The 26,153-nt window shown below is 43.9% G+C and overlaps 1 protein-coding gene across 1 annotated transcript in view; it reads left to right on the forward strand.

Annotated features, from left to right (window-relative positions):
• HS6ST3 (heparan sulfate 6-O-sulfotransferase 3) overlaps window positions 1–23,978 on the forward strand; it is a 280,622-nt gene extending 256,644 nt beyond the window's left edge. Inside the window, exon 2 of the mRNA XM_054271877.1 lies at window positions 20,096–23,978. Within this exon, the coding sequence (XP_054127852.1) occupies window positions 20,096–20,801 (706 nt within the window). The 3' untranslated portion in view covers window positions 20,802–23,978. The remainder of the gene's footprint in view (window positions 1–20,095) is intronic.
• The last annotated feature ends 2,175 nt before the right edge of the window (window positions 23,979–26,153 follow it).

Here is a 26,153-nt window from a genome sequence, read left to right on the forward strand (position 1 = left end):
GACTAGAAAACCTGACCTATTTGCATATGTGAGCGTGTGTGGCAACAGTCTGCTGCACTTATGTATGAGGAGAAGGTTATTTGACAATAATAAAATTGCAAAGATGATAACCCACAGTTAGAAAAAAAAAAAGAAAATAAAAGAAAAATACATTTCTCCTTGTTTTTACTGGCAAAAAGGAAGAAGGAAGAGAAGGGAACATCAGTTCAGAGAATGTGGCTGGATTTTAATAAAGGCTGGATGGCTTCATGGCCCCTGAAAACATTTATGTATAAATGAGTTGAGATAATAAGGCTAATCAAATGTCATGCTTCAAGTCATCAGTTCATGGCCTGAAGGGACTGGGAAGTGTTTTTTTGCCACTGTACAGATGTGCTTCATTGATTAGGATTTGTCCATTTCAGAGGAAAGTTACAGAGCCACAGGCATCCATGATGACTTGCTTGAGCCAGTATTCTTATGGAGACCCATCAGGTTCTTGGGAGTTTTATTTTATGTGAATGCACAAGTTTTGGAGCAGCCTGAACTCTGTCATGGACATGGGTTAGACATGACAGTATCATACAGCACTGTCACTGAGAAATCATGGAAATTTTGCTTAAAGTTTGTGCTGCAGATCAAGGTGCAGAGATTCTTTTGATTGAGTTAGCAGATTGGTGGGTTTGTGCTGTATCTGCAGGACTGAATTATTATAATCATTATTATAATCTCTATCTAGTTTTCCTGAAAGGTAAAGAATCCTTCATAGAAGTTGTTTAGAAGCCTGAACTTCTTTATTTCATCTTATTGGCTTCTTTCTCAGAGCATGACATCCATAACTGATGGTCCACAGCCTGGCATGTGTGACTAAGCCCACTTAATTAAGATTTGAGGTCAGAAAAAGGAGATGGTCCCATTTCTTCTAGGTATTCCAAGGTCAGAGGTATGGTAAATAATAAAACCATCACAGAGCTATAGCTGAGTTAAGAAGATGAGGACTTTTAATGCTGTGTCTGTAAGACATTCAGAATACTGAAGCAGATAACAAGGAATGACAAACAAGATTTGTTTTTCATATCTGCAGGGAGCTGAGAGGACAGTGCAAATAACTTTAATGCCATTTGTACCTTAACTGTGGCGCCTAGGGGATGCATTGTTACAGGGCTGAAATCACTCATGGTGCCTCACTGTGGGCTTTGCCTACAAATTCCAACATAACACAGAACCAGGCTGCATCCTGGAGGCTGCCTCACCATACCATATGAGCTGGCTCTGTGTCTGTGTGTGTGTGTAAAAGGTCTCATTCTGGCTGGGTATTGCAAGTAGTGAACTTGGAAAAGCTTTATCAAAATTCTTTGCATGCCAAGTATATAGTGGGATTTGTGCATAAAAAGTGATTCCATTTCAAACTACAGGTTTCCTTGTATGAAATTGTGTCACAAAGTCACTTCCAGTTGGTAAAAAGCTTTTTTCCTAAGGTACCATAGTATCTGTAGACAAAAGCTTTATGACATCAATTTTTGGAAAGCAAGTTAAGCTTTTGCAAAGATTTGGGGAAGATTAGATGGCCCCCTTGTGGAGATTTTATGTATTTATGTGTGCATATATATTTATATATGTGCAAAGATGCCTATTACATCCATGGAGAAGGAAAAATGGCAATTTTGGTTATATTTGAGTTGTGTTATCAATATCAAACATTTCTGGGTTTTCTTAGAGTTATATACTCATACCAAATATTTCTGGGTTTGCTCAGATGGTATAAAGTATTTTAGTAAAACACAAAGTTCAGTGAAAAATGGAAAGTCAGCAGTCTGTTATGTAAGTATTCAATTGAAATACCCTGTCACCTTCTTGTTTATTGGCATAAAGGTAAAATCATTCAGCTGCATTACAAAAAGAGGAATTTTAGGGGAAAAATAAATAACCTTTTTGTTTTACAGCTGGGTAATTTCCCTAGGTTTTGTGAACTATTTTAATGTACAAAGAGGGAACACTTCTCTTATAATATATTCATTAGTAAAATCACCTGAAATTCTTTCATATCTGTGTTGTCATGTTGTTTACCTTATGGGAGGCTTTAAAAACTCAGCATGTAGGACAAGAAGATTATTGTGATGCCTGGATTTTGTGATGATCATTTATAATTCATGGTCATTTTGCTTGTCGTCAGAATTAATAAAGATTTGAGGCAAAGTTTAGAGAGAATAAATTAGTGTATTTCAAAGGGATTTCAATTACTGAGCCCTTTTTATTGTTAATTACTTTATTAATTGAGCAGAATTACTGCACTGATTCAAAATGCATTGCAGTGAAAAATCCCACAGAACTTTTATCTGAGCATTCCAGACTTGGAAAAGAGTGCCTGCAACTGAGCTCTTAGTTGGAAATCAGAGAAAGCTCAGCTGGGGAGGGAGCCTGGTTACAGTTGTGGCAAAAATTGGTTTCCAGTGAAGCCAATTACAAAGGAACACTGGTGATGCTGGTGCTGCAAGTTTTACCTAGCCAGAAAATAAAATGGGATAGCAACAGCTCCTTCAAAAAACAGGAAGAGCATGAAAAGAAGCATTGTAGTTGCATTTAAAATAACTAATTTTGATTTGTTTTAGACCTAACAATATCTGACTGAAGAAATGCAAATGTCAGAAGATTTAAGGATCTGGCTACATTTGATTTGTTTTTTCAGGGGCTCTTTGAAACTGAATTTTACCAACCAAGTGTATTCCCGCAGGCAGCCAGGACCCTTGTGATAACAGATCTCTCATAATTCTGCATGAAAGTATGCAGGGATTTTTTTTCCTTTAGAGCCATTATGAAAAGCCTTATGTTGTTTAAGTTATTGGATAGACAGGAGTTGTGTGTCCCCACCTTTTTGCACTGGAGCTGGAGGAGTGCTCGGTCACCCAGGCAGTGACCCCATGAGAGTCCTCATGAAACAGGGACTTCCTCTAACCTTTTTGGCAGCTGCTGGTTGTGAGGAGGTTTTCGTGGTTTGTCCTGTGTGCATGAGGGATATTTAATGAATTCTGTTATGCTAAGCCTGTTACCCATGGCTACAGGTATCAGACTATTTCAGGAGAGTCTCTTCCCAAACAGGTTGCTGTAACCCTCTAAGCCTATATTGGCAAAACAAACTCAAACTGCAGGTCCCTTGTGCAGCACTGTCTTCAAGTTTGCTCTTCTCTTGGCCGCTGTCTGTCATCACCTTCCTTTTCCATCCCCTTAGCTCGTTTCCTCCATACTTGTAACATCCTGCTGAGAAAGGCAAGTTCAGAGCTTCCTCCCCAGGCTGGGGCTGGATGCAGCTCAGGGAGGAGGTGGGGAGGAGAGCAGTGCAAATGCACCCTTATTTCATGTTCCCTTCTGCGCAGTGGCCTAGCAAAGGCAGAGAAAAAAGAAACAACAGTTTTGAGTAAAGAGGTCACATGTACCACAGATTTCCACAGTTCTTTTGAGACACAGCAATGACCTGTGCACAGTAGATAGAATGGGGGTGATGTGAGCAATGGATTCCTCCTTTCCCAGTCCTCTCCACAAAAGATTTTTCATTCTCCCCAGCACAAATGCCTTGTATATCTTAGAAGAATCTTGTAAGACGCTGCACATCTATGGCGTTTGAATAGTACTTTCTCCTGTGTGTGCTCACACCCTGTTTCTTAAGAGGTACAAGGGTTGTTTTGTGCATGTGCTTGATAGAACAATGCAATTCTCATTGTTTGAATTATTATTGCATTTTGTATTTGTATTTATTTCAGCAAGGTTCTTGCTACTTCACTTCTTTCAGCAATTTAAGAAATACTTAGAACAACTGAGCTTGATATAATATAGGCAAAGAACAAATGAGCTTGATATAATATAGGCAAAGAACAAAAATCACTGGAGGGAACTTCGTTGGATTTATGTCTCGTCAAGAAATCATTTACAGTTTGTATCAAGCTTGTTTCTTTTTCCACCAAATCACCTCATGTACACATTTCTATTCCAAACAACTTCACTCTGAAACAAATTGTCATTTCCCCATCTTTAACCAGCTTCTGTGTTCTCACATACACCAAAGCTGGGGCCTCTGGGCTGTGGCATGTAAATCCAGCATCCATCTCTGATAGCAGAATGGAAATTTACCTTCAATAAAGTATTTGATGGACCAACATGTGCAGAGTTATTATACAAGGCAGAGAGCATGAGGCTGAGCATAAGAATTTTCTGCTGAACAAGAAGCTGGTAACAAAACAAGATGTGCTGAAAGAGGAACTTGAAAGAAAGTTATCCATGAATTTCCTCAGGGCTAGTTTTAACTCTGACCCTATTTCATGTTTCCATTAATGGTGCTGGCACTAAAAGCTTAAGTATAATAATGGAATTTGCCTAATGACATTGAGGATTTAATAAAAATAGGGGAAATGAAGTTTAGTAGTGCAAAGTGCATGGTTCATGCATCTGAAGTTGACAGAAACAGCTTTCCTCTATCAACTGAGAGCTTACCAGCCAAAACGAGGAGTCTTCATGTTCATGGAATCACAGAATGGTTTGGGTTGGAAGGAACCTTAAAGACCATCAAAGGCTGTGGGCAGGGACCATCTGAGCCAGTGACACAGTGAGTGTGAGTTTCCAGAGTTATGTGGCCCCACAAAAAAACAAAATGCAATGTGAGGGTGTATCAGAGAGTACATTGCCAGTGGAGGTAAAAAATGTTTATTGTACAAGACACCTCAAAAGAAAGCCCTGTGTGAAATTTGCTCAATTCTAGCTATGTATAGTGAAATTTGAAGTGTGCAAGTTCAAGTGCCAGGAAAGGAGTGCTATGATGATCAAAACCTGGAACAAATCTCAGGAGCTCCTTACTTTTGTAAGCCCCCTATCAAAAGCTAGCATGAAAAGCTGAGATGTTGGAAAACTCAGTAAAAGGATCTAAGCATGACCCAAGGGTTTTGGGGGCTGCAGTTTGGTCACTTAGGACTTTTCTTATCAGAGGAGACAATAAAAGGTATTTCAGCTTTGTAAATTGAAAGTTGAGAGGTGTGATTGCTCTCTGATCCTCAGCTTAAATGCTATTTCTCCTTCTCTGATGTTACATTTATAAATCTCCTTTATGTGTTTGCAGTGTTAACGTAAGAACAACTGGATCTAAGTAGACCAAGACCAGGTTTTGCCTGGGAATAAGACTTGTGTTCCTAACTGTAAAAAGCAACCTTCACAAGATATTTTCAGTAGGAGCAATGGCATGAAAAGGATATTTCAAAAGCAGTTAGGAAAGGGATAATTGAGTGCTCTCATCTGTGCTGGCAGGGTAGGTAGGGCACTGTGATGTCTCTGAGAGCTTTTTTTCCTAAATAAATCAACAAGCTTCTTAGTATCTGCTCATACTACTCTCTATTTTCTTTACTGCCTGTGAGGCTGAGCTTCCCTATGTGTTTAAATATAGAGTAAAATGCCCAACTTTATGCTCTGTGTTTGAAAATGTATGCCTAAATCCTGAAGGCAACACACAGGAAAAACTTATATTAGCTCAGAGACCTCACACATACTCATATGCTATTCATGTGCATTTTCTAAAATACCAGGATTAAAACCATGGGTAACTACATCATTTCATTAGCCTAGGAGCTGCTAGATACAGACTTGATACTTGTGAACAGAATTCGTTTCTTTAGGGATATGTTGTGGCTGCACTGTCCTCTCCAGTTTCTGGAGACTCTATATTGAATAACATGTCATTGAAATAAGTACTCATGAAGCTGCTCAATAATTCAGGGTGTGCTGATTTGGAGTGTTATAGGCCTAGTTAAAATCTTATTAAAATCCCCACAATCTCTTAAAAGAGACTAAAAATCCTCTGTGCTGTTTCTAGGGTGGCCAGGAAAGAGCAAGGGAAAAGGGGATAATTTAGTTGTCGAGTTGGTTTGTGTTTGCTCTGTTGTCTGACAGGACTGTACATTTGGTGACAGGAGACTTTCTGCTGTCATTCAGAATCCCAGAGCCTCAGGGCTGGGAAATTATTTCAGGAGAAGTTCAACCTCTGGCTCAAAGCAGAGCCACCACTGAGCATAGTTGGGGTTGCTCAGAATTTTGTTGGAGAGAGTTGGATCTTCAAAATCTCTGAGGGTGGAGGATGCAGAGCTGCTACTGACAAAATTTTCCAATGCTTAATTATTCTGATAATGAAAATTGGTTTTCTTTTATTCTCACCTTTTTCAGTTTCTGACTATTGTCCATCATTAGCTATCCTGCCATGCACAAGAGTGAAAAGCCTTGCTTTATCTTCTCACTGGCCTCTTCTTAGGTGCTGAAAGGCTGCTGTTTGATCTCCACCTAATGTCTTAGACACTTCTTCGAAATACATCATTAAAACTTATATTCTCCTATGCCAAGAAAAAAATTCTCAGCCCTCCCACTATCCTTTTGCAGCAGTAGGTCTCAGGATACACTTTCACTGATAATTTTGAAGGGCTTGTGGCAATGTGACGTGTCAATAATGTGATTTTTATTGTCATGATTACTCATTACTTTAAAAAAGTACAAAATCACATGTCCGAAGTCTAAAAGCAGAGAATATTTTAAAAAGAAATTGTCATTTTGCCAAGGCCAGTTGTCTTAATTCCTGAAATATTTAAGAAAAAAAAATTAGAGTCTCCACAAATGCAGTTTTTAACATTGTTTTCAGTACAGATGTAGTGCTGCATTTTGAAATTAATCTTTTTTCTGTATTATATGAATCCAGTGCTATGTTAAAATAGCTTACCTAATATCTCATTCTTTCCATATCTATGCATAGCCCTATGCCATTATTGAATTTGTTCTAGCTTCTCGTCAAGAAAAATTGAACTCTTTAGGTGGAAAAATTCCTAATGTTGTATGTGTAGCATTTGTGTTGCCAAAGGTTCACTCCCTTTCTTTTACCCTTCTGGATTACCCTAAATCACTACTGTTAAAATTTGTTTGATGTCAAAGACTGAGTGATCTCTAAAGACACTCCTTGTCATCTGTCATTCTTTAATCAGGTGTAGGGCACTAATCTTCCGATCAAAACTGTGCAAAAAAAAAAAATAAAATAAAACAGTGCTACAAAGCTTTCCTGAGGTTTTTCTGATGGCATGGGTACAGAATTTAATCAAATATTTCAGAGGATATTTTTAAAGAAAAAAGGATTTGCAATATCTAAACAGAAAAATTGAGAGTTTTGTGATGAAAGCAGTGAATTACTGTAAAAGAAACTGAAGTTAGTGACAGGGAGTATTCCTCCTAACATGCAAGGAAATGTAAGATTTCACATTTCTTAAGTGCTTCCCAGTGCCCAATCACTGCATTTCTCTTGCCTGTAACAGTCTGTGTCACCACAAATTGCCTCCCAAGTGACCACCTTTTCATACCAAAGCCAGACATACAATCCCAGCTGTCTGACTCCCAGCCCTCCCTCTGTCACACTGATATACTGATGTATCAGCAAGGACAACAAAGTTATAATGGACTGCTTTTCTAACTGCTGAATTGGAGATTTGTATGAAACAACACAGAACTTGCTTAAAAACTTTGTTTTACTTCAGGGAATGTTCCAACTCTATAAGCAGGTTCAAAAAGAGATATTATACCATGACTGGTAGATGTATTGTAGGTACAAAGAGTTGTGAAATTTAAGTTCTCTGTGGTTATTTCTCCCTCATTACAAAATGTTATGTTAGTGGTTAGTTTTTGATGTTGGCCTGAACGTTGCATTCTGTGAATACGTCCCTTCAGGCAAGGACCCTTAGGCTCCAAGCGCAGGCCTCACCTTGCAGACAGAGACACCTGCACAACACAGACACCTCCAGGTCAGCAGTTTATCTCCCTCTGTGCCCAAGGTACACGCTGTGATGCAGAGGGAGCCTCTAAGGGATGCAGCTCATGCCAGAGGTGGCCCCTGCCATGGCCAGCCACACCTCACTGCCTGTGCTGAGCAGCTCCCTGCTGGTGTCAGAGCTTGCCTCGATGCATAGCTCGTATGTGGGCCACTGCAATTAGCTGTCCTTCCCTAAAAGCAGCATCCAGTCCCTTCTCTGAGCAGGCAGGTTGTATGGATTTAGCTGCTCTTTCTGCCACTGGGGTAATGAAAAGGGTAGGTTTAACCAACACACTTGTGGCCAACTCAGAAATGGGAAACAATGGCCAGTTTTTATTCCAGTTGGATTCAGAGCCATGGGACAAAATCTCAAAGGAATAATGAGACACAGCTATTATTTTGTAGTTTTATACCTCAAAATTAAAGTTGGGGTTTTTAATTTTTCTTTTATTTAACTCTGCTAAGTTTTCCTTTAACGTGGAGTAAGTGTCTATAGAATTTTACAGCCACTGTTTTAAGTAAAGTGCTCATCATGCCAGATGAAAACTGCAGAAGTGGTGAGTGCTCAGATCCTCTGAGAAAACAGCTAATTAAGTGCTTTTGCTACATGCTGAGCAGGTGACTGTGATGTGAGTAGATAAACCTTCACTTCTTAATGGTGGTGGCTGTTCTTTCAGTAATAGTCTTGTAAAGAAACCCATGAAAACCTGAAAGGACAGAGATAATAGTATTAAGCTCACAAATTTATGTAAAGGATTTCTTAGAAAACCATTCCATCACGGTGTCTAGCATCCTGTGAGAGACACTAAGCTTAAGAAGCCTCTGTGCTCCTGCTGCATCATCTTTGCCAAAGTTTGTGGGACAGTAAGGGTTTATCAGTCTGGCTTGGTGCATAAGCTGTATGATGTTTCCTGCAGACAGATGGACATGCATATATTTTGTGCACCGTTTCATAGATTTTCATTACAGTGCCATTGTTCTGGATAAGTATGCAGTCTGTTCTTGTTATTTTGGGCAGTTTTCTGTAAATTAAACACACCATGGATGCAGAGACACTGCACAGAAATGCTGCCAGCCTCAAGCTGATGCATCTGCATTTCACTGACTTTGACCAGTTCAGATCAGCCTGACAATGTTTTTTTGCTTTCTGCTTCCCCCCATCATTCCTGTTGCAGGAATAATTAGGTTCAATTATTCCCTAATTGCACATGTGCTGCATTATACTTACCTTTGTTTCATTTGTTTACCCTCTTCCTTTCACCATTACCCATACTGACAATACTTTGCCCAAAGAGAGGTTACTAACTGTGGGCTAACTCTGTTACTGCCTGTGAGAATTTGGACTTCAGGAAAAAAATGGGAAGTATGAGACTTTTGTTCACATAATGCTGGTTGTTCTTAAGCCTTCATTTGCCACAAGCTCAGTTGGTAGCAGAAGTGTGCTGACAGGATGGCTTTTGGTGGGGATTTCAGACCTTTCCTCAGGAGCACACTCACTTCCACAATTAAAGGTTCTAACTTCTTATCTCCACTTGGGACATAAACTTGACCAGGTGTCGCCTTCAGATGCAAGGCGAGGCGACCTGGTTCTGAGGAAACGGCACGGCGACCCAAACTCTCCAGGGTCACTCGGGCCAAGAACACACGCAGGCACCAGTATGGTGGACGGTTCAAGACCTTTATTGTCCCGTCTCGTCGGGTTTTATACTGGGGGAGTTTTCTCTCTACGTCAGGGGGTCTTACTTTACTGTAATTGGTTAGTAAGGAGTCGAAAGTTACTAATGTTAGGGGGGACTACATTCTTGGGTGATCCCTTATCACTAGAAGTTAGGGGGAGAGGGATCCTACTGCTTTCCGTGACATCGCGAGATTTTCCGAGCGCCTAACCCTATCAACTACATCTCCCCCCCTTTTTCTACAAATGAACGAAGTAGTCATATACATAGGTACTGAGATGAGGCATGGGGTTGTTGGCAAAGAAAGGGGTTTGGTAAACTTTAGTGGGAAATCTTGTGACTGGCAGTGTTCCCTGGTCGAATTCACAGCAGTGAATTGCTGACCTATGAACAGGATGTTGGCCCGTTCTAGGCGGGCCTGGACAAATGAGACTAGCTTGTTCAGCAGGCATGGTTCGAAGGTGACAGCTAAAAGCAGCATCACCAATGGACCTATCAGGGTAGAAATCAGAGTGGTTAGCCATGGTGATCGGTTGAACCAGGACTCGAACCAACCCTGTTGGGCCTCCCTGTCTTTCTGTCTCTGAGCCAGTCTGTTTCGGAGTTCTGCCATGGAGTCTCTAACGACTCCCATGTGGTCTGCATAGAAGCAGCACTCCTCTTTCAAGGCGGCACACAGGCCCCCTTGCTGCATGAACAGGAGGTCTAGACCTCGCCTGTTCTGCAAGACCACTTCTGAGAGTGAGGAGACCGACTTCTCTAGAAAGGAGATGGATTTCTCGATCCTCTGCAGGTCCTCGTCGATTGTTGCCTGCAGCTGTGACAGTCCTCGGTGCTGTGTCGCTAGGGCTGAGACTCCTGTGGCTATTCCAGCTGCTCCTAGGCCGAGCAGCATTGTGATAGTTATATTTGTTACTATTTCTCTTTTGTGGAGCCGGCTGGGTTCCTTGAAAAGGTGATACACCTCTTCGTCTGAGTGGTACAGGACCCTAGGAACAATCAGAACTTGGACACAAAAGTCGTTAGAGTCATCGAATTTGGCAAGGAACACACAGGGACTCACTCCAGATCGCTGGCAAACCCACATCCCATATGCGGATGGCACTGCCCATTTATTGTTTTTCCCGTTGGGTCTGACTACTTTGGTGCAGACGTTGCCTTTCTGCCTAGCTAGGGTTGCATTGCCAAAGCATCTGCCCTGGCCTGTGACTTGACTCAGGGTGATTCCTTTGCGGGGGGTATCCCATCTACATTGGTTGGGTGCATCTGCTGCGGAGTAACCGAAGGGAGTGTTTAGAGCAACTCTTTCGTAAAAAGGGAGGTTCGACATTGTAACAAAGCCAGCAGGATTCGGTTAGGTTAGGGTTAGATTCGTTCAGGGATAGGAAGGTAGTTTCTAACATACGAAGGATTGGGTCTGAGTCTGACTCGGCTGAACGGCCTATCTGAAGGGCTTCTACATGGCCGGTCGGGATATCAGCGACCCTTGTGGGCAAGGCTTTGGGGCGGGTCACGTTTCTCCCTTTCGGCACACTTTTAATCACTTTGTTGGGTCCGACCGCTCGGGATGCCGACGGTTGGAGCCTAATAATTCGCACGTTCACTCTCTCTTTTGACCCTTGAAGGACTACTGTCCACGTTCTGCCTGTTGCCCAGCTAGGGTGATGTGGCACGAAGGATGGGGTGTTTGGTGCGGTGATTTCTTTGAGCACTTTGTCACTACTAAGGTGTTGCATGACCCACCTGAACGGCTGATGGGGGTAGTGGTCTGGGCTGACTTGCCCTCTGGCAACAAGCCCCAACAGCAAAATCACACAGAGACACCATTGATGCTTGGGTCTCACCCGCGCGGGTCCTTCGGGCGCTGCCCGGCGGCCTGGTAGTCTGCCGCCTTCCTCTGGAATGGGGATGTACGCGTCATGAGGACGTCCCACGAGCAGGTCCTGCAAACAGAAACTCGCAACTCTCATCAGTCTCATTCTGCTCGTTATGGAGGTCCGGTTTAATTGACCCAAGTGGACACCACCTAGTTTGCCGTCCTCTTTGACAGCTGCGTACCCTCTCCCCGTGAGCATCAACCTCCAGCCCCGTTCCCATTCGCCTAGCTCGTTTCTAATTACCACCTGTGGGCCCCCTGCTCCTGTTTCTGCTCCCAGGCCTTCTGATCCCCCCTTTTTCATTTGCTCCAGTCGCTCCAGCTGCCTCTGGCCCTGCTGGTACAGCTCCTCAGCCCTCAATGCCCGCTCCTCTACATTCTGCTCCATCTGTTTCGCAATGCCCTGCTGGGCTCTCATCGGCCCCTGTTTCCTCTGGCGCTCCAGCTCCTCCTGGGCCTCCATGCCCTTCTCCCGCTCCATTTCCATCATCTCGTTCAGGCGCTTCTCTTCCTCCGCCAGTTCCTCGAGGATCATCTGCTTCTCCAGGACTTGCTTGTCCCAGATCATGTTGCACTTGGCACTGAGGAACAGCGCGTTCAGTTCCCGCACATCTTCCTCTTCCTCCAGCTTCATCCTTGTTGCTCGCTGTGGCAGCTTCTGCTTCCCCTGCTGCAGCTCTTCATCCACGTCTCTCCCACGGTCCCTCTCGTCCTCCAGCTCTGCCTTTCTCTGCTCCTCGATCTGGGCCTTTTTCAGGGCTTCCTGCAACGTCCAGACGCCTTTCGCTGCGGCGTCCGCTTTGTCGTTGCCGATCTGGAGGTGGCTGTTGATGTGAATGACTGACACGGTGCCCTGTTGCGAGGAGGGTGCTTCTTCCAGCATCAGGGCTGCTGCTGATGTTGGCACTCCTGGTCCCTTTTTTGTGTGAGGTGTTAAAGCCACCAGCTGGGTGCTTTTCCACGCCCGGGACTGCCCTCCCACCCCGTTCACTGGAGGGACTTCTTTGAATTGCCAACGTCCGGGCCAATGTGCTTGGGGAATGATCGTGCAGTCTGATCCCGTGTCTGCCCAGAACTGAAACCCTATGACGTGGGGATCTTGACTGCCATAAAGGCGGCATGTCCCCCACACCATCAGGGGTTCCTTCCCTATTTTCATGGCCAGGGCCACCCAGGGACCCCCCTCTGGGGCATCTCCTGCTGGCCCTGTGGCACTGGTGCGGCTTGTGGCGGTGGGGGGTGCGGAGGTACTGAGGGTGCTGTATAACTCTGCCATTGCGTCGTAGGCGGGGGTGCAAAATTGACTGCTCCCTGTGGGGGCATGGGGTATGAGGGTCCCCACTGGGGGTTGCTGTAGCTGGGCCACTGCGCATTCCAGGTGGGAGGGGGCTGAACACGGCCCGACCACCCCCTCCCTCCCCCGTTTCCCTGAGGCCTGGATCTGCATTCCTTAGCTAAATGTCCCTCTTTCCCGCATGCCCAACACGGTCCCTTAAGTTCTCCTTCTCGTGGTGGAGCAGCTGCTGATAGGCATCCTGGCTGGGGGCAGTTTACTGCCAAGTGGCCTGCCTGGCCACACTCAAGGCACGCCATCACACTGGTTATTGCAGTGTGGACTGCTGCTTGGATGGGAGCAAGGTGTTCCTCTTTTGCGACGTGTTTGATCATGTCTGCTATGTTGGCCCCAGGTGGCAGTGATCTTAGAATGTCCTTGGTGGCTGAGTTGCATTGCTGGCGTAGACAGTCTGCCAGCACGGGACCCTTCGCCTCTGGGGGCAATGAGGAGGAATCTAATGCTGCCTGAAGTCTGTCCACAAACTGAGTGAAGCTCTCACTTTCACTCTGTCTTATGGTAGACCACGGGGCAGGTTTAGCCACTACTTTGGAAGCAGAACGAATGGCCTCTCGGGCAGCCCGGGTGGTTGTCATAACTTCATGGGCCCTTAATCCCTCAGCCTGGGCCTGGGGGGTGATCATCGTGGGGTCTCTACCCACCAATCTCTGTATACTGGAGCCGTGCAGTGGATGGTCAGGCCCCGTTATCTGGGCTAGCTCCTTTGTGCATTGGTCCTCCCACTCCTGTTTAAAAACAATCATTCCTGCCCCATCAAAAATCATTCTGCACGTCTGCTTGATGTCAAAGGGAAGCATGTCATCCCCTCCAAAAACCCCATCTATGAGCGTGTTAACCATGGCAGAATTAATTCCCTTGTCTGCAATCGCTTTAATAATTGCCTGTACCTCTTTCGGATTCACTGGAGAATAGGTCCTTCTTTGGTTTTCGCCTGTCCCCCCCACACGGACAGGAAACACTAGCTTGGCTGAAGGGGTGTACTCGGCGCAGGCTATCTTTATTTTTCGCCAATCTGTAAGAGGGGTCCGGTCTTTCTCTGATAATCCCTTCACCCATGCGGGAGCACTGTGACTAGAGATCTTGTATGCTGCTGCTCTCCCTCTGTTAGGGCTAGTATCCGAACTGGAGCTCCCCGACTCCCTCTCGGACTCGTCCCGGCTCGAGTCTGAGTCGGAGTCGGAAGTGGAATGGCCGAGCACTTCCGGGCTGCTCTGCCTTTTTCTCGGGCTCCGACCCCGCCCCCTCCTGCGGGGGGCGGACCGTTCCCTCCCCCTGGGGTCTCCCCGCCTCCTGCTGGGGGAGGTCCTTGCCTTATACGGGCTTAATTTGAATAGAGCGCTCTGATTGGTCTCACCCCTCACCGCGGGGACCGCCCCCCCACCCCGCTCTCCCGCGCATGCGATGTTAAGCGGGCTGATCCCACTTCCGCCCTTTGTCCCCTCTTCTCTTCCGCCCTGACCACGCGGCCGGCCGCCATCTTCGAGCCCATACGGCGGCGGAGAGATGTTATCGATCCGGGCGGTTTCTGACCGTCCCGCCGCTTCCCGCGCCTCCTCCGTCAGCCCCCCCCAAAAACACTGCGCCCGTTGCTCTGCCTCCTGTGCTGGGTCGACGATCGGCGGGGGGGGAATGGGTAGAGGAGCCGCGGTTTTGTCGGGAGGCTCCGGCGGGGGGCTGGGATCTGGCGGGCTTCGCGGGGGGGTTGGGGGGTCTCCCGGGGGTTTTGGGCTCGGGCTCGAGGGGAGGTGGGACGCGCCTAGCCCCCGCACATCCCCATCTGCAATCTGATCGCTTTCCGGGGTGGTCTGTGTCGCTGCCCCCACCCCTAGCTGCGGAGTGGCTATTAAGTAGCTTCTGGCAGCTTTCCAGGTTTCTTCCTCTTGTCGAGCTTTTTGCAGAGCCCGGATGACTCTGCCCCACGATTTTAGAGCTTTCCCCGAGCCTGAACACATGGTATCCTCGGCCAGGGTTTTCATACAGTTATCCCACACCTCTGGGTGTAAAATACCCACGGGGCTCTCTATAGCCCCCAGCTTAATCAATCTCGACAATGCGAGAGTCACATCTTTAAGCTTACAATCTATTCCCCATTGTGTGCACACTTCACTTACGACCTTTGAGACTGCTTCCATGATTCGAGGGCGTCCCCTCCGCTGCACAAGGCCAGCTGTGCAGCCGCCGTCCTCTGTCCAGGCGATCCCCGTTCCCCGGGCACTGGTTCGATCCCGGGTTTCGGGCACCACTTGTCGCCTTCAGATGCAAGGCGAGGCGACCTGGTTCTGAGGAAACGGCACGGCGACCCAAACTCTCCAGGGTCACTCGGGCCAAGAACACACGCAGGCACCAGTATGGTGGACGGTTCAAGACCTTTATTGTCCCGTCTCGTCGGGTTTTATACTGGGGGAGTTTTCTCTCTACGTCAGGGGGTCTTACTTTACTGTAATTGGTTAGTAAGGAGTCGAAAGTTACTAATGTTAGGGGGGACTACATTCTTGGGTGATCCCTTATCACTAGAAGTTAGGGGGAGAGGGATCCTACTGCTTTCCGTGACATCGCGAGATTTTCCGAGCGCCTAACCCTATCAACTACAACCAGGGCTTTTATTTTCCTTTCTACCAAGAAGAAGCAGAACGTGGATAGTTTTATGATGCACCTGGATTTTTTCAGTCACTTGGGTTTTTCTTTCTTCTGCCTGCTAGTGCTTTCCAAAATATTCTCTGGTGACTCTTTCTCTCCACCTCAAATACTCTCCTGTCTCTGCATCGACTGCCATGAGCACACTGTTCTCCTTTTATGAAGATGCCATTCATCCTTCTTCCCCAGGAGGCCCTACAGGATGTTTCTGTTCTCAGTGTGCAGTGATCCTTCACGTATTTAGCAAATCTCCCTCAGCTGGGACATCTGCTCCGTGGTGATAGAGGAGGAAAAATGCTCTGGTTTGGGATCACCTCTGCTTATAGCAGACTCTGCTCCTCTGAAATTAATTTCTAAACCGGAGCAATACTATTGAAGGATTAATGTAAGATTAGAGTATTTATATTAAAATACCTTATAATGTGGAAGAAATACATGTTCTTTGGTTATAACTAGAAGCTCATTTTATCTGTTCTTTTAATTAAAGGTTTTCTTTGCCTAATGCTAATGAAGAGATTGGATTTCATGCAAGTAGGACTAGAGTCTTAGGAATTACCAAGTACTTCATTATTCCAGTGTAAACAATAGTGTGCAGCCCACACTTCACACTGGCGTTTGTTTGAGCTCTTGCATGGATCATCAGGCCCTTGCTGTGACCATCACTTGCCCAAAAAATCAACTATCCCACAGTGACAACTTCAATAACCCATTAGTTTCAGTACATCATGCTCAAAAGGAGATTGCCTAATCTGGGGAAGCTGCATAAAGTTTCCTTTCAGGAGTAGCTGACACTGCAACTAGTGGGCTGGTGTTTGAAATGAAATCTAGACTGGTCTTACATATCTATGTGTGTATAGAGACAGTCACAAGATACATTGGCAAACACGCACTTATGGATTTACTATCATTTTTCTGTCATTGACAAACGCAGGTTGTGGCCAGATTGCAGTGTAAATTTTTACACTCACACACGGACATGCTGATATAGATATTGATTACATAATTATATGGATATAGTTTGTATGGGTTTTAATTAATTTGGAATATTTTCTGGAAAATATCTCCTCCCTGACATACCAGCATATTCTTCTTGGCTAGCCTTTAAGCACTGAGGGTGTATCTGTGGTAGTAGTTTCAGCAATCAATGATGGGAGTCTATAAAATAAATCCAAGAAGTCTGTGATGAGTTTGCTTTGACAAACAGGGTAACAGGAGTCATTACTTGATTCTTTGCTCAGTGTTTCCCACCGTGGGTTGCCATTGAGTTCAACACAGCCATAAGTGTGAGCATGGGTAATGCAAGAGGGTCATTTACACCAACAAGAACAATCTGTACACAATCTGTATTCAGAGTGGCTCAGGCATATTCAGTGTTCAGCTAACTTTATGCTGCTTTACTGAACAGTGAAGAAAGGCCATAGCCTGTTTTGTATTTTTAACCTGCTTCTTGTCTTTGTTATGAGCTGACTCCTTGGCTATTCCCAGTGTGATTGAATGCTTGTATATGAGGCACTGAGGGCTCCAAAATGCTTCTATAATTATTCCATAAATGTCAACATTTGAAAACAATTTAAAAATAATTTCCTAAGATAATTTTATAATTTATATAATTTTCCAACTGAAACAAATGTCCAGAGCCTTAGTGTGTTTACTTGTATCATTATTCTGGAGACATGACACGCCTTTCCCTGAAAGAGAGCTTTGTGCATAAGTTCGTGTAGCATTCCCCCAGTCCAGGGGCAGCATGTAGCAGTGTCATCTGGACAGTGTCCAGGATAAGGTGGAAGAAATCTTAAGGTCTTCCAGCCTCAGATTGATTAAAAGGGTGACAGAGGGTCGAAGCCAGAAGGTTAATCAGAGGATTGTAAACTGTGAATGCGGCATCAGTTATCAGACCCTCAGAAACTAGATGTGTGTCAAGCTGCTGTTAAAGTTTGTATGCCTGATGAAGAAGCCATTCAGTGGAAGGCAGCTCTCTGGAAGCTGCAGAATCCAGCAGCAGATTTATCTGGGCAGTGAAAACAGCTGCAGAAGTTAGGTACTCACAAGGAGGAGCAGCAGCAGGCTCGGTATGCAGAAGGGAAGGTGCGGATGTTAACCAAAGATGTACTGCTCTCATTTCCATGCATTTGCTTTGTACTCCTGTTTATTGCACATCAAACACATTTACATATCCAGGGATGAAAGGGAAATGATTGATGCAAAGGAGGTATTTTTGTTAATTGTTGCTCTGAGTCATACCTGACTGGGACTGCTGGAGATGGGTGAGGAAGGACAGAACTATTATTAGAGGTATAAATAACTGTCAAGAGCAAGTTTAAAATCTGTCTGTTACCACTTGTTAACATCCAAAATTATCTGAAGAGAGGAGGGGCAGCAATACAAGGACTAAGTCAATGTCCCATCTTTGCTGATGTAGATGCTCGCAACTGCCTCTGAGTCTTTGTCCATTTTTTCCCATCTCTGTTTCCTTGGAGTTTCAGTTGTTTTTGATCACAACCCTATCAGGTCCTGCTGGATGTTGCAACAGCAGCTTCTTCTGCTCAGAGCTGATGGGTGTTTGAGAGTTGGGCTGTTTTATCTGCACAGCACTTGTGAAATGCATCCCTCTTTTCCCCTGTAAAATGACAAGTAGTTCTTAATGTGCTCTCATGCATGCAGTGTAGAGCCAGGATGAGATAAGCATCCAATCTGAGAAGAGAAAGCTGTGCCTCAAGTGCCCAAAGACTGCTTTTTCATTGTGGAACAATCCTGCAGAGTACACAGGAGGATTTCTGGTACTTCCTGCTCTGCAGGAGAAGAGGGATTTTAGAAATACCTGTCTATGAAGGGTTGTGTGATTCTTGGGTTCCCTGTTGATGTGGGTGGTGTAAGGAACTGAAGGGGACCAAAACAGCTGATGTGCAATTTGGCTACGTGTGAGCAGCAGTCAGAGGACCCAAGCTCCAAATGAGTCAAGAAATATCATCCTTCAAAGTGTCATCTGACAGATGATAACAGAAATCTTGATGATGCTGATGCATCTTGATGATGCTGACAGAAATCTTGGCTTCCAGTGCAAGTGATAGTGAAAATACATCCGTGACAATCCCTATTTTAAATCCTTCCACCTGTAAAGCTTCTGCTGTGAAATAAGTATTGAAACAGCTGTTTCCATTAGAAAATAGCTCAGGAAATTACCCTGCAGCAGAACATAGTCCATAGTTTGGTCTCATAACCTTATTCTGGAAAGTATATTACAGATCCTGTAGGTGGAAAATTCAGAATGAATATGAATGAAGTATTCAGACCTGTTTCCCTTTGCTTTGCCTACACTGGGAAATATATCTGCATATTTAGCAGTGTATGGGGAAATAAATATTTTTATGGTTAACCTACGATTCATGGAGATGGTGATCTTTGGTGGCAGGAAGTGGGTGATACCTGAAAAAGCAAAGTAATTGTCTTGGAGGTTGTTAAAAATGTTGAGATTTTTCATTCTACTGGAGTTAGTTCTTGTATAAGATGATCCTTCCAAAACATTGGTTTGTTTACAGGTACCTTGTCTTCAGCAAGCTTGCTTCCTGCTTACTTCCTTCATCCTTCTCTGCTTCCTGCTTCCTCTCGTCATCCTTCTCCAGGCTGAGAAAAAGTACTGAGATCAGACTTTTCTTAAGAAATCTTAGGGCTCATGATTTATTAATGTGCAGTTTGCAGTAAGATGAGTCATGCAAACTCACGAGCCTATTTTTATACCCGATCATGTGTTAATTTTAGTCATGAATCTTCTGGTTATTCTAGCTGAGAGAAATCATAAGTATTTCAGTTTTGCTTTGTGTATATGATATCACCCTATAACTCAGGTGAGTTATTATTGAGTAAAACATCCCTCAGTTAAAAAAACCTCAATCTGTGAAAGTTTCCTTGATACATATTTAATTGCAGTCTCTTTCAGATAGCCATAAGTAAGACACACAAACTGAATTTAATAGCAAAAAGATGAACTGACAATGTGAGCTCTGTAGTTATTTTCTCTATTTCAGATCAATATATCTTGGTGTCGCTTTTGTATTCTTGACAGGTGAGATTGAATAATAATAATCCTTACACCAACAAATGCTTTTGTACTACAGGATTATAACTAATTTCAATCAAGCACTTGTCTCAAATTAAGTCATATTAATGGATTTTTGGTCTCTTATTATCTTCACTCCAACCCACTTAATAATAGGGTTTTTCTTAAGTAGGTGGCTCATGCCATTCTTCCACATGGTGTTATTTTTAGCACTTACACCGTCCACATGAAATTGCTTGAGCTTTTCTTAGGTTATGCCCGAGTGCTGTGGGGATTATCAACCCCTGCATCTTGTGAGACGTGCGTGTCTCAGTCCAGAAGAGAAGGGGCAGCATTATTACAATCACTTTTCACACAGTTTCTGATATTGCTGGCGGTTAATACTTCAATGTGGAGGGGAGCACACTTCAGTTAATTGGTTTCTATGTAAAGTAACTATCACTGAGCACTTGATAGGTCAAAGTAATTCTGTTTCTCTGAAAACTGCTTATTTCATTTCATATCTCTCTCTCTGTCTCTCCCAATTTACCTTGTATTTTATTCACAGTATTTACGAAGATTTTACTGTCTCAGAAATAGTCACCTGAAGTGCCTACATTGCCCTGGAAAAAGTGAAGGGTGTGGTGCCAGTGTTAGGTAATAGCTATATTGGAGAATAAATAGGAAAACCTACTGAAATCCTAAATCTGTGTTTAATTATATGTTTCAGGAATTTCTATTACATCACCATGCTGAGGGATCCAGTGTCACGGTACTTGAGTGAATGGAAACACGTCCAGAGGGGCGCGACGTGGAAAACTTCCCTTCATATGTGCGACGGAAGAAGCCCAACGCCAGACGAGCTGCCTACCTGCTACGAGGGAGACGACTGGTCTGGAGTCAGCTTACAGGAATTCATGGATTGCAGCTACAACCTGGCCAGCAACCGACAGGTGCGCATGCTGGCCGACCTCAGCCTGGTGGGCTGCTACAACCTGACTTTCATGAATGAGAGTGAGAGAAACATGATTCTTCTCCAAAGCGCCAAGAACAATCTGAAAAACATGGCCTTCTTCGGGCTGACGGAATTTCAGAGGAAAACACAGTATCTCTTTGAGAGGACATTCAACCTAAAATTCATTTCCCCCTTCACCCAGTTCAACGTCACGCGGGCCTCGAACGTGGACATCGGCGAGGACGTGCGGCGGCGGATAGAGGAGCTGAACTTCTTGGACGTGCAGCTGTATGAATACGCTAAGGACCTGTTCCTGCAGCGCTTCCAGTACTCCAAGCAAGAGGAGCACCAGAAGAACCGGCTAAAGAGGCGAGAGGAGCGGCGACTGCTGCGGGAGCAGAGAGCTCACCAGTGGCCAAGGGAAGAGGCAGCAGAGGTAGCTGTTACTGAAGATTATAATAGTCAGGTCGCAAGGTGGTGATGCTCCCCCATCTTGCCTGACCAATGAGAGGATCAGAGTGTTTGTGCAACGTGGCTACCTGGGAATTAACCAAGGGAAACTTAATGCTTTGGTAAATGAGACCTCGTCTGACAACTCCCCCTCCTTGTCTCAGTTTTTCTTGGTTTCTGCCAGTGAGAATGTATTTTTTTCTCAATAGGTACTGGTCAGTGTTATTAAATGGCAGTAGAATAAGATTCCTGGCAGAAAAGACTTCCTTCAAAGGCCTAAGCTATGAGGATGGGTTGAAGAGAGAGAGAGATCCTTTGCATTAACAGATGTACCCTGTACAATCTGAGCTACTAAGACTTGTGCAGACAGGAATGAGAAATTGGGGAAAAATACCTGGCTTGGTTTTTTTGTGACATGAGAGCCCGTTTGTTTCGTACTGTTCATTACAACTGTAGTGCATAACTTTCTAGTAAATGAAATTGATAAGGTGCACACATTGCCCTTCAAACTTCTACATGCTGTGTTTTGATTAAGGGAAGAATTTGATGAGGTGATTAAGAAAGACATAGGAAGTGTTGGATTGGGGCACTTCTAGCTCCGTTCCAAAGGCCAGCAGTGAGAGATCGATTATAGGTGAGGTAGTAGAGGGATTGGCTTATTTCCCTGCAGGTCCTGAGAATACTGAGCCCAGCCAGGTAGGAACCATCTTTCTAAGTGTGTGTGGCAAAGGCAGGCTTTGAGAAATGAGGTCCACGTGGCAGCTGAGCACACATCACAGAGATTATCTGGCTGGGGGCAATGAAATCTGTCTTCACATTCACAAAAGGGGTCAAGAAAACTCCAGGGAAGAGGAGAGAGAGAGAAGGAAAAGCTCAAATATTAGTGCGGCATTTTCCAGATTTGCTGTAAAAGCCTGGAGATACATTGTCTGTGAAGGTAGGCAGGTTTATTATATTGTCTGTTAAAATACATTGATGCTGAGTGCATACAGCTTAAATTGGTTTTCTCTCTAACTACAGTAGTGGCTAGAAAAAAAATCAGCTTTCATTTTTATAGGATACATAATGGATATGTGGAAAGTCTTGATATTTATTACTCTATACGAGGGTTCTTTGTAAATTGATTGTTTTCATGATGAGAGATCTGTATCTGTTTTTCTTCCTTGTCTAGAAAATTATTCGATGGGTTCTTCCTCCATGTGTTCCATTCTTGTGGCTGAACTGCATCTGTTTATTCCAAGATTTTATGTTGTTCCATTTGTAATAGTGAAATTTTTTAAAGAGGGTCCTGTGCACCATAGATCTGAGAGTTTTTTTCCTTCTTCTTCTGGCATAAATGTAAAGCATTAGGAGGAAATTTCTCTAAGTGCCTCAACATGGCTGCTAAATCAAGATGCTGAAAGTATATTATTGCATGCATGAATGGCTTTTACCTTATAGATTTGCTAATTAGAAGTACTGGAGTACCTGATGTAGATGCACATTTCTCGCTTGTTTTCAAAATTCAAGGTTTCTATCCAGTTTGTTGAAAAAAATAATGTGTTACAGAAAAAAGAGGCTCAATTTGAAAATTTGTCCCTTCATTTCCAAGTTGGATTTTTTTTTTTTTTGTGCATGCTGTATCTTCTTCTGACAATGCTATTGCTACTTATCTATGCAGAATATCAAAAATAGAGTCTAATGATCCTGTTGAAAGTTAATGCATACAATAATACATTGAACATTGAAATATCATAATAGCATTAAGAAGTGAAGAGGGCTACTAGGATGATGCCTCATTATCAATGTAGTTCATTAACAATCTGGTGCTTTATGTCTGATTGTCAATGTGTTACTTTGGGGTGAGTAGCGGTGGGGTTTGGTCCCTAATACCTCTTCCACTCATGGCTCATGTACATCTTCTCCCACCTCTGCATTCAGAAGGGAAAAGGAAGATTGTTGTTCTCTTGCCTGAGCATGGGATGTCTGCCTTAGGGAAGAGCGAGGAGCTCCCTGGGTTCCTGGATGGTGCTGCTTGGATCCCCCGTGCCGGGAAGAGGCGCTCTGACACCTCACTTACGAATGGACACCAACCTTCCAAGACTTAAATTGAAATATTGACAACTGAGGCCTGAGGCTTGCTCTGGTTGTCCTGGCTGCAGGACAGTGGGGCCATGAAGAGCTAAGGCTCACTGGCACTATTGCACCTTTAGCACAGTGCAGGCAATTCACAGTGGTCTGACAGCAGCTGGCACCAGGGCTGTAGTCTGGGCTGGCCCTGTGGAGGGAAGGAGCATTCTGGTCGGTGACACAGGGATGATGGGAGCTGTTGCATCTCCCCATTCCTGTGCCCATTGCTACATCTTGCTGGAGACCAAACAGCATGAGAGGGGAAGGAAGGATGCTTTTGGCACCTGATGCTCAGTCTCCAGGATTCGCTGGTGCACTTCTTGTTCCCATAAGCACAGGTAGCTCGGGATGCTGGGGAGACCCTGAAGGGCAGGGGAGAAGCCAGCCACGTGGAAGGAAAGATACAAGGCCAAATTCACATTGAGGAGCAAGGTAAGCAAGGAAGTAAGATGAATTCCAACTCATCTTTTGTTCTGTAGGGCATCCTTTTCTTTTCTTCCTAAGTGCCAAAAAAGTTGTCCCTTCCTCACATACGTCTTTGCTCAGGAGGCCACCTCTCCATGCTGCTCACAGCAACTGGGACCCCATTTTTCATTTAGAAAGTACAGTGGTTTTCTTTTCGAGGGAGAGGAGACAGTGCTCAGAAATACTTCCCTGGAGCCTCACCAGTGACTGTAAGTATCAGTTTCAGCTGTCTAAGCACACCAACTGCTCTCCAGACTGTTCCTTCTGCCTGATACAAAACAAAGCCTAATTAGGAAAGTCGGAGACGTTTTCTAGGTGGTTTACATTAGCTTGAATAGTTTGGCAACATCTTAATGTGATGCCTAACCTTTTTCATCAGTCATTTCCCAGAAGCCAAGATTAGGGTCCTGAAGAGCTGTTAATGTGCTGTGGCATCTATGTTAATGGGATTTGCCTTAACGCTTGGGATTTAGTTAAAATTGAAGTTGGTTTGTTGGATTTTTTTTCCCTCTGTATCCTGTGTAACAGCCCTGGTTGTGGAGGAGTAGGTTTGTTGCTTTTGTTGCTTTGGTTTTTTTTTGGGAGGGGTGGGCAGTCAGCAGCTAAAGACCTTGTCCAGAGCCCTGAACCTGAAGGACCTGAGCCTTCCCTAGCTCCAGCTGCAGATCCAGCAAACTCACTGCACCAACAGTCCTGTTTTTCTTAGCAGAGTTTCCTTACACATGACAAATAAAGCAGTTTGGAAACACCTTCAGGCTGACTTCTAAGACACAGGCCTGCAGCTTTTTTCCTCTTGGGCACGGTGCCTGAAATAATGTAATGCAAAAGCAAAATAAAGGTCCTGCTTCATATCTCTGTTATTCCAGGTTTTCATTGCTCTGACAGCATAAACTTCACCATAATTACACTGACCCATATAAGATCAGGGAGCAGCATGCTTCTTTAAGCTTTGTGAGCAGCAATGCTATAGGATTTCTGTCCATCTTCCTGGCATTCTTTTGTTGCTTAAACAAGGCAATTTGGCTTCTGCTACTGTGGTGCTGAAACAAATCTCATTCTTCTGTAATGGAGATGTACTTGCTAATCTCTCCCATCACATTCCCAGCACTGCCTTTTCCAGTTATAATTCACTGTGGGCTTGGAGTGGACAAAGAAATATGCTGTGTCATTAGAACTTGGTCCTGATAATTTGATGTCTAGTCCAAGCACTCACTGTAAGGCCTTATGGCCTTATTAAGGAATGAAAATTTGTCTCTCTCTCCCACTCACCAGTGCTGACAGTAAAAACCTTTTTCACCATCAAGAGAAAAAAACCCCACTGTTTCTGATGTTTGGTATTTTCCACTGCTGTTGTGTGAATAGTGAGGCTGTCAATACCTTGCTAGGGATCCTACCCAGTATACAGCAGTTACTTGCTGTTCAGTAAAGTGAGAAATGCAGAAAAAAAAGCGATGGAAGTCAGATCCAGAGCCACACTTCATATCTGTATCATATCCACTCAACCAAAGGCAGGTCACATCACCTTTGTGTCTGGAGATGTTTCAGATTTAACATCCATGACTAAATCAGGAGGTTTCTTAAGTTGATCTTCTTGCCCGCACATGCTTCCTTCTGCCCAAGTGGGATCTTGTTTCCCACCTGCACTCTCGTATCAGTTATGAGAACTGCTGTTTTAAAACATATCTCACTTTTTCTTCTCCCTGTTGCTGTTTCCCTGATACACATGGAATTATTCTTTTTTTGGGTCTGGGATAAGGATTAGGTGATTTCCAGACTGGTGGGGAATACTGTGTACAAGATGAACGATCACAATAAAATCATTCAGCTGGAGTTGATGGCTGTATCCTCTATATGTGTGGGGGAAAAAAAAGAAAAATCACACTTGAAAAAGGTACCAAATTTTCACTGTAACACTTCTTGCAGTTTGGTTCCTGTAATATTTTCTTTGTCTACATTTTGTGGAGGGAAATGGGTTCCATGCCTGCAATGTCCTTGGCTTTCCTCTTGGCCATATCACTTGCTCTGTGATTTCAAATAAATGTTGGAAGAGAAGAAAAAAAAAAAAGAATTCCCATCAGTTGCCATATTTAAGATGAAAGAATAAATTAATAGGTTGTAAATTACTTTATTCTTTAGGAATTTTCCTTCTGTTTATGTGCAATAATGTTTGTGAATTCTGCTACTGAGAGATTGTATTGTGAGTAATCATATATACTTCCATTCCTATTTAAGATAGTTTGTAGACCTAGGGATTTTCATTGACATAAAGCACAATTTAATGAATTATTTAATGTGTTTAACCATTGTGATGTCAAAAGCAATTGTTTTCATATATTTATTTGTTGGTGATTTTCTGTAAAAATGATGCTCATTAAGAGATCTGTTAAAAATGAAGTTTTGTTGAATATTGTTGGGTCCATGAATTACTTATAAGAACAAATAAACATTGATTGTGTTTTTGAAACACCAAAGATTCTATCTTATCTACATAGCCATAAAAATGACTGAAAATGTTTCATGTCATAGTAAAAATCTACTGTGTGTTTTTAAGAAAATGTACATGGAGGAAAATCATGTTGCTTTAACTTAATATTTAATTATATTAGGACCCAATACCAAATCTTTTGCTTACAATTGGACTTATTTCTGCTCCAACAGCACTGAGGAGCAGTCCAAACTGTCAGGATAATCTCCTGAGCTCTGTGGGGAGTAATGAGAAGCTGAAGTCTGTTGCTGGATTGTCAGCCTCATACTGCTGGTTTGCTCTTGAAGTCTACCTATGTGAAAGCTGAGGGGTAGCCCTGTATGG

Source organism: Melozone crissalis, unplaced genomic scaffold, assembly GCF_028551555.1.
Source record: "Melozone crissalis strain CALT ecotype California unplaced genomic scaffold, PUWL_Pcris_2 ptg000013l_1, whole genome shotgun sequence".
NCBI lineage: Eukaryota > Metazoa > Chordata > Aves > Passeriformes > Passerellidae > Melozone > Melozone crissalis.